Here is a 9,578-nt window from a genome sequence, read left to right as displayed (position 1 = left end):
GGGGGGATTCACCAGACGCGTCCTGATACGATATCATCACGATACTTATGACACAATACGATATTATTGCAATTTATTACCTTTCCTCCAACTTCTAATTTTTTCCAATTTCAAATGACGTCCCCAAAAGGAAACTTATCAACATCTGTTGCCCATGGAAAAAGGGGGAGGGGGGGTTCCGTGCGTTGCTCAAGAGCACCTTGGCAGTACCTCTCCAGCTACTACCCCCCCAAGTTGATTTAAGTGTGCATGAGTGTGATTAAAGTGGATAATAACATTGATAACATGGATAATAACTGCGTAATCATGGACATACTCGTAACATGGATAATAACATGGAAACTAGCGATTGTAACATGGATAACGATACATGATAATACATGGATTAACATGGATGTACATTGATAATACATGGATAATAACATTGAAATATGATAATAACATGAATACATAACATGGATAACATAGTAAACATTTGTAACATGGTTAAACATGGATATACATGAACATGGATAATAACAGGATAATAACCTGTGGTATAACATGGCATTAATAACATGGATAACAGGGATTTAACATGGAATAATAACATGATAACATGGATAATGAACATGATAATAACAGGATGTAACATGGATAAATCATGATAACATGGATAATAACATGAAATAACAGGTATATCTAACATGATAATACATTGATAACAGGATATACAACAGTGATAATAACATGGTGGTAACATGCAAATAACATTGATACATGATATAACATGGAACAATAACATGGTATAAGCACATGGATAATAACATGGTACATGGATAATACATCATAATAAACATGGATACATGGTATAACATGGATAGTAACATGGAATATAACATGAATGTACATGGATAATAACATTTACATGGATAATAACATGGATAATAACATGAAATGGATAAATGGATAATAAGGTGATAATAACAATGGATACAATGGATATACAATGGATCATAACATGATAATAAAATGGATATACATTGAGTATAACATGGATAATAACATGGATAACATCATGGTATAATAACAACATGGATAATAATAATGGATATAACGAATATGGATACCATTTATCTAACATTTAATATTTAACGGATAATACTGGATAACAACATGGATAATAAAATGGATAATAAATGGATAATAAATGGATACATAATAAACATTGTGATCATAAATGGGATAATAATGAATATAACTGGATAATGACACTGGAATAATACATGGTACCATGGATATCACATGGATATAACATTGATGTACTGGTAATACATGGATAACAACATGGATAATAACATGGATAACAACATGGATAATAACATGGATAATTCCATACACAAATCAGGCTGTAACTATGCATCAGCATACGTTGCTCTGATCTAATTTCTTAAATGCTAACACAAGAAAAGTCTAATGTATTTACTTTTACATTACTGATTTAGTATGTTGTGTGGAATTTGGTCAGAAAGTGCAGAAATAGGAGATCGAGTACTATCACGTTGCAGAGTCTCGAGACTCAAACACAAACATGTTGTCCGAGATGAAACTAACATTCCTGTTTGCAAAGTGCAAGTTGAAGCTTTTATTTACATTTAACTGTTTTCCTGTCGTCCCGTCCTCCACTCGCTGGTCCTCCGCTCCCTCAGGTCCTCCGCTCGGCCGGTGATTGGTCGGCGGGCATCAAGTACCACGAGGAGTCCATCCACAACGCCTACGTCAGCACCATCCAGAAGAGCCGGCACTTCATCTACATAGAGGTGTGTGTTGTCTCGTGTTGTCTTCCTGTCAAAACATGAAAATCAACAAGTTTCTTTTTGTTGATCTTTTCAACTTTTTTCTCACGTTTCTGACACTTTTTTTCAATGTTTGTCACTTTATTTGACGTTTAACACTACATAACACTGACTTAATAACTTTAAGTTGTACAGTTATTTTTGCAGTTTATGGTAAAAAAAATTATGTATTAATTAATTAATAACCCTCATTTATATGATATTATACCTAAAGTTTGAGTTAGAAAAGCAGAAATTAGGAATTATTGAGACTAAAATTAAAGGAATGGATGTTGATGATAATCACAGACTGGAATATGTCAACTTTTACTCAATACTATTTCAACAACACTTCCATTTGTTTTACAATGCTATAAAATTGAATAAGACCCAAAATTAATGAAAGTAGAGATTTGTACTTGGCAAAGAGCGTTGGAATCAATCATGTTATTTTAGGGAATTAAAAACAACACTGATATAAAAACAGGTCAATTTAACCCCAGGACAACATGAGGGTTAATACACACAACTGGGGTCCTGTTTCCCTGTAAATATTAAAAGGTGTGTGTGTGTGTGTGTGTGTGTGTGTGTGTGTGTGTGTGTGTGTGTGTGTGTGTGTGTGTGTGTGTGTGTGTGTGTGTGTTTGTCTGTCTTGCAGAATCAGTTCTTCATCAGCTGTGCTGACAACAAAACCGTTTTCAACAAGATAGGAGACGCTATTGCCGAGCGCATTATCAGAGCACATAGGTAACACCCTCACACACACACGCACACACACACACACACGTACGCACGCAGATGTTTAATTAGAGTAACACACACTTTGTAAACTTTTGTACGGCTGATGTGTACATTGAGCCTTACCTTGAAATGATTGTCACACCTTGTCTCTGTGGATGTGCTTTCTGGCTTATCATGAAATGATTTACCAGAATCACAGAACACACACACACACACATATACACTCACACACACACACACACACACACACACACACTCACAGTATGGAACTAATAGACTGATTAGCGTCATATTTCATGTTTGACTTTGGCCTCTGTGAAGATAATTTTTTTTAACCATGTTTTTATTCAAGAAAGACGAAACCGATCCGTTCATTTAGGCTCAAATCAGGTATCAGACAACGTAACTGTGTATATTGGGACTTATATTATCTGGGGGGAGAGTGTCAAGCCTCTCAACCTACATCAACAACGGATCCCATATTTTATGGGATGTGTCAGTTGATCCTTTAGAGAAATACTTAATATTTTTTCTAATTTCAGGAATAGCATCAGGTCGTTAAGCCTGACACATAAGGGGGTTTAGGAGATTTCCACTCAAACACTATCCTCCCACTAGCCAACAGGGAGGCAAAAGCAAACGCGTTTCTCTTATTAGTGGTTCATTATTAAGACCTCACTTACTAATACACCCAAAATGGCCGTTTCTGCATTGGGCCTCACATCGGTGTCAAATGCTTCATTTAAAGTTTGGCAAATATTGACCAAAAGTCTCTTTGACTTTGGACAAGCAGGAAATAGGTGGTTAGTAGAAATAGGGCTGCACATAGAGACGTCACGAAGTTGGAAGTGTTGCCTAAATTGTGTCCATATTTTGAGAGTAGAAAGTACTACAAGGTTTGAAGTATACTGTGATGGTGAGATCGAAGTGGAGTGAGAGAGATGTTGATGATCTTGGCACAATTTCCCTTTCTGGAGACTGAAAACAGTACATTATGTATTTTATTTCGTATGTTTGACATCCAATAATAATTCCTCAGATTGGGAAGTGCTAGCCCGCCCTGGCTCTTGGGTCTCTGTGGGAACTCCCTCCTGATTTTAGGATTCCTACCATCCCACAGAAATGAAAAGATCAACTTATTTAAAGACTGAAAAAAAAAGGATTTGGGCAAAATTACTGGAGACACTGAAACAAATACAACAATCTAGGTCAAATGTTCATTTTTACACAATTAACTCCACCTGTGAGAGATCCGTACAGGGCTGGCCATCTCTGAAGGTATGATTCTAGCTTTCTCACGAGGGGTTTGAAATAAAGACTTTAATAAAGATCATTTTATAAAGATCAGAGACGTTACGGGTGACCTGTGCGCCCATTTAAATCCAGATTTGGAAATACGGAAAGGGAAAAGGAAAGGGAGTTCATCATCTGAAATCTGAAGAGTCAAATTATTGAGTGGAAAACATTCACTTTTAGACGGGTTCAGTTTGTAACCTGAGAAGATTAATTTAAGTGTTTTTCCTATTTAAAGTTCGGAGGACACACACACACTCACACACACACACACACACACACACACACACACACACACACATATAAACACACACACACACACACACTTATTCAGTATAAACAATCCAGGGAGGCTTTTCTAAATGTTTGTCTCAGTGTCAGCTGATATAACGGAAGACGTTGTGGAGACATTGCAGGTTGCGAGTGTTGAAATGTCGTCGTTCGCTCCAGTTTTCTCTGAAAGAATCTGTCTGGTTGTAAAGCCGTTAAACTAGGGGGTTGTTTAGAGGGTTGTTATGGTTGTGTGCTCAGCTCGGATGAACTGAAGCGTCCGCCTCCCAAACTCCCCAAACAGAAGATAAGAGCCAGACTGAGACGCTCCGTCCTCGCTGGGCCCAGACTCCTAGTTCAGCTGTCAAATGAAGAAATATAACAATAATAATAATGTATATAATAATTAATAATGGCGTCTCTGTGTGGTTTGCAATGTTTTCAGGGAGGGGAAAAGGTACCGAGTCTACGTGGTGACGCCGCTGCTGCCGGGCTTTGAGGGAGACATCAAAACAGGGGGGGGCAGCGCCCTCCAGGCCATCATGCACTTCAACTACAGGTGTGTGTGTGTGTGTGTGTGTGTGTGTGTGTGTGTGTGTGTGTGTGTGTGTGTGTGTGTGTGTGTGTTCCTGCTACGTGAAAACTGCCACGAAGCCACCGGCTGTTTGAGTTTGTTTGTTGAGGGTTATTGGAAGGAGCCATTTCATTGGATTACCAGCACACCTTCACTCTTTAACAACAGGGCTGTAAACCCTGCACATACGTGTGTGTGTGTGTGTGTGTGTGTGTGTGTGTTGGGAGGAATGTGGACGTGCTGCTCATCCACCTCTCTCCCTCCGCCCTGCAGGACCATGAACAGAGGAGATCACTCCATCATCTCCCAGCTGCGGAGAGAGAGTAAGTCTGTGAGCTGGGGGCTTGTGGGTCGATGTTTACTATTTTTTAGAGCTTGGTGTTTTTTTTTTTAACTTCATTAATAATAGTAGTAGTGGTATTTAAACCAGATGACGGACATCTGGATCTTCAGTTATCAGTGAAACAAGTCCCTCTCCGCCGACACGTTGAACAGCGTCGGAGGAACGCTGATTTTTAAAACTGAAAACTGATTTTCCTGGAAGAGCTCCATTTCAAAGTTTCATTTCATTCAGATTTCTTTTGTTTCCCTAAATTGATAAGAACCAGTGCCCCAATTCCCAATGTGTGTATCCTTGATTCCTGTCTGTCTGTCTGTCTGTCTGTCTGTCTGTCTGTCTGTCTGTCTGTCTGTCTTCTGTTGGCTGACTGACCGTCTGGTCTGTTCTGCTGTCTGTCTGTCTGTCTGTCTGTCTGATCCTTCTGACTGTCTGGCTGTCTGTCTGTCTGTCTGACCGGTTGTCTGACTGTCTGTCCTGACTTCGTACCGCTGTCCTTCTGACCTGTCCTGTCTGTCTGTCTGTCTGTCTGTCTGTCGTCTGTCTGACGCCGTCCGTCTGTCTGCTGTCTGCTGTCTGTCCTGACCTGTCCCTTTCCGTCCTTCCTTCTGATCTGTCTGTCTTTCTGTCCTGTCCTTCCCTGCTGGGCTTTCGGTCCTGTCCTGTACTGCTGTCTGACTGTCTGTCTGTCCTGTCTGTCTGTCTGTCTACGTCTGTCTGACTGTCGTCCTGACTGCTGTCTGTCTGTCTGTTCTGACCGTTTTGTGCTGACTTTCCCTGTCTGTCTGTCTGCTGCCTGTCTGCCTGTCTGTCGTCTGTCTTCCTTCTGTCCTGTCCTTCTGTCTGTCCCCGTCCTGTTCTGTCTGTCGCTGACTGTCCGCCGTCGTCCTTCTGACTTTCCTGTCTGTCTGACTGTCTGTCTGTCTGTCTGATGTCTGTCTGTCTGTCTGTCTGCCTGTCTTGTCTGTACTGTCTGTCCCGACTGTCCTGTCCGACTGTCGTCCGTCTGTCTGCTGACTTCGGTCTGTCTGTCTGTCTTCTGACTGTCTGTCGTGTCTGTCTGTCTGACTGTCTGACTGTCTGTCTGTCTTTTCTGTCCTGTTCTACCGTCTGTCTGACTGTCTGTCTGACTGTCTGTCTGTCCTGTCTGTCTGACCGTTGTCTGAACTGTCTGTCGTCTGTCCTGCTGCTCTGCCTGTCTGTCTCTGTCTGTCTGTCCTTCTGTCTGCCTTCTGTGCTTCTGTCTGCCTGCCTGTCCTGTCGGTCCTGCCTGTCCCTTCCGTCCGTCCTTCTGTCGTCTGTCTGTCTGACTGTCTGTCTGTGTCTGTCTGAACTGTCCTGTCTGTCCGTCTGACCCTGTCCTGTCTTCACTGTCCTTGTGTACTGTTGCTGTCTGTCTGACTGTCTGTCTGTCTGACTGTCTGTCTGTGCTGTCCTGTCTGTCTGTCTGCTCTGTTGCCCTGTCGCCGTGGTCTGTCCTTCTGTCTGTCCTTCTGCTGTCCTGTCTGCCTGTCTGTCTGTCCTGACCTGTCTGTCTGACTGTCGTCCGTCCTGTCCTTACTGTCTGTCTTACTGTCGTCTCCTGTCTGTCCTGTCGTGTCTGTCTGTCTGTCTGGCTGTCTGTCTTCTGTCCTGCTTCGTTCTGTCTGACCTGTCTTTCTGCCTGTCTGTCTGACCTGTCCTGTCTGTTCGGTCCTGTCTGTCTGTCTGTCTGTCTGTCTTCCTGTCTGTCTGTCCTGTCCTGTCTTCGGTGTGCCTTCTGCTGTCTGTCTGCCTGCTGTCTGCTGCGTCTTCTCCTGTCTGTCCTGCTGTCTGTCCTGTCCTGTCTGTCTGCCTGTTCCCTGTCCTGTCTGTCTCTGTCTGTCTGTCCTTCTGTCTGTCCCTTCTGACTGCCTGTCTGCCTGCCTGTCTGTCTGTACTGTCTGTCCTTTCTGTCGTGTCCTGTCCTGTCTGCTGTCGTCTGTCTGTCTGTCCCTTCTGTCTGTCCTGTCTGGTCTGTCTGCCTGTCTGTCGTCTGTCGCTCTCTGTCTGTCTGTCTCCTGTCCTGCCTGTCTGTCTGTCTGTCTGTCTGTCTGTCTGTCCTTCTGTCTGTCCTGTCTGCCTGTCTGCCGCCTGTCTGTCCTGACTGTCTGTCTTCTGTCTTGTCTCCTTTCCTGTCTGTTCCTTTCTGCTGTCTGCGGCTGCCTGTCTTCGCTAGTTTCTGCACCCTGGACTCTGCCTGTCCTGTTGATGTCTGGCGGGCTAGTGGACCCCATGGATCACTTCCCATCTCGTCCTGGTCTGAGGACCCACGCCGAGCTGGAGGAGCTGTCACCGAGCCATCTACGTCCACAGAGATGCTCATCGCCGCACCACACCGTCATCATCGGTACTGTTCACGTTTTCACTGACCGCCCCATTTGTGAATGAATATGTAGTATAAAAATAAATGATGTTCCTTAAAATACGGGGCATAAGTTTAACACCCCCCTATGTTAAATACAGTGGTCATAATAACACCCCCCATAAAATACAGGGCGATAGTATACACCCCCCTATGTTAAAATACAGGGGGCAAAGTATACACCCCCCTATGTTAAAAACAGGGGCATCAAGTATACACCCCCCTATGTTAAAATACGGGGATAAGTATGCACCCCCCTATGTTAATACAGGGGGCATAAGTATACACCCCCCCATTTTAAATCCAGGGGGCATAAGTATCACCCCCCTATGTTATTACAATACAGGGGGCAATAATATACACCCCCCCATGTGGAAAATATCACATAGTTAAAGGGCAGGCGACATTTTCCAGAATGACCAGTTATTATGCTAATCCTGATAAACCCCCCCCCCCCCCCCACACACACACACACACACACACACACACCACCACACACACCACACACCACACACACACACACACACACACACACACACACCCATCCTGATGTTAGAAGATGTGAGTGTGAGTTCAGGTGTTGCAGCGCCGCCTGCTGGAGGACTCCGGGATGTCACTCGTCTTCTTCTTCCCTTGTGTTTTTGCAGGTTCTGCCAACATCAACGACCGGAGCATGCTGGGAAAGAGAGACAGCGAGGTGGCCGTGATCGTGGAGGACTCGGAGACGGTTACCGCGGTAATGGACGGCCAGGAGTACCAAGCTGGAAAATACGCTCTGCAGCTCCGGCTCGAGTGCTTCAAGTACTGAAACATCCTGAATATCTGTCTGTTTGTCTGTCTGTCTCTCTGTCTTTCTGTCTGTCTCTGTCTACTCTGTCTGTCTGTGTTTGTCGTCTTGTCTGTATGTGTGTGTTGTGTGTGTGTGTGTGTGTGTGTATGTGTGTCTCTGTTTACTCTGTATGTCTGTGTGTCTGTCTCTCTGTCTGTGTGTCTTCTGTTCCTCTGTATGTCTGTGTGTCGTCTCTCTGTCTGTGTGTTGTCTGTCCTCTGTTTTATGTGTCTCTGGCTACTCTGCCTGCCTGTGTGTCCTGTCTCCTCTGTCCTGTTGTGTCTGTCTCCTGCTGTGTGGTCTGTCTCGCTGTCTCTGTGTCTCTGTCTGTCCTGTCGGTCCTGTCTGTCTACTCTGTCTGTCTGTGTGTCCCTGTCTCTCTGTCTGTGTGTCTGTCTACTCTCTTTCGTCTGTCTCTTCTGTCTGTGTGTGTCTGTCTCTCTGTCTTGTGTCTCTTCCTGTCCTGCTGTGTGCCTGTCTGTCTGTCTGTCTGTTGTCTGTCTGTCTGTCGGTGTGTCTGTCTGTCTGTCTCTCTGTTTGGGTGTCTGTCGTCCTCTGTTCTGGTGTGTCTCTGTCTGTCTGGCTGTGTGCTCTGTCTATCTCTGTCTGTCTGTCTGTGTGTCTTTCGGTCCGGTGTCTTCGTCTGTCTGTGTGTGCTGTCTGTCGAGTGCTGTTGTCTCGTATGTCCTGTCTGTCTGTCTGCGGGCGCCAATCTTTGCAGATATAAATTAAAGTGACATTAAAAAATATTTGACATGATATAGAGAACATTTAGGGACAGAGACCTCGTGCTCAACACTTAGACAGAATACAACCGAAAACACAGTTCATCAAATCAGACTCAAAAAACGCTCGCTCACTCTAAAAGCCTGTTTGAACAACAGCTGATTTCAGAAGAATCAACAGAATTTGACAACGTAAATGATTTTAACATTGATTAAGACTGGTTCGACAGCCGAAGACCGTCACATCAAGTTTATTGGACCTCCTCCTCCTTAAGTGACATCATCACGTCTGCTTCTTGTTGCCTTACTCACAGCTCGCAACATCCTGCACCAGTTACTCACATTCACCATTTTCACCTTTCTCTGGTGTCCTCTGTGGTCTTCCATGTCTCTTACCTCCCCTTCCCCTTCTCCGTCTCTCTCTCTCTCTCCCTCTCTTCTCTCTGCTCTACTCTCTCTCTTCTTCCATAACATAGTTCCCACTCCCCCCCCCCTTGAAATGTTTGTTTGTTTGTTCAGAGTGTGAAAAAAATTCTCAACGACCAATCCCTAAATCCATCCCATTGTACCGAGTTCATGTTCCCTTGACTAACTTTGTCCCTTTTTCCCCGG

At 44.0% G+C, this 9,578-nt stretch overlaps 1 protein-coding gene across 1 annotated transcript in view; it reads left to right on the top strand.

Moving 5' to 3' along the window:
• The window catches only part of LOC116672503 (phospholipase D1-like), a 58,649-nt gene that overhangs the window by 42,921 nt on the left and 6,150 nt on the right, over window positions 1-9,578 (top strand). The window contains 6 exon segments of the mRNA XM_032504388.1: window positions 1,689-1,799; window positions 2,473-2,561; window positions 4,564-4,677; window positions 4,966-5,015; window positions 7,227-7,397; window positions 8,060-8,213. Of these exon segments, the coding sequence (XP_032360279.1) occupies window positions 1,689-1,799; window positions 2,473-2,561; window positions 4,564-4,677; window positions 4,966-5,015; window positions 7,227-7,397; window positions 8,060-8,213 (689 nt within the window).

This window comes from Etheostoma spectabile, chromosome 22, assembly GCF_008692095.1.
Source record: "Etheostoma spectabile isolate EspeVRDwgs_2016 chromosome 22, UIUC_Espe_1.0, whole genome shotgun sequence".
Classification (NCBI taxonomy): domain Eukaryota; kingdom Metazoa; phylum Chordata; class Actinopteri; order Perciformes; family Percidae; genus Etheostoma; species Etheostoma spectabile.
The sequence above is the reverse complement of the archived record's forward strand: the minus strand, read 5'-3'. Positions and strand labels throughout refer to the sequence as shown.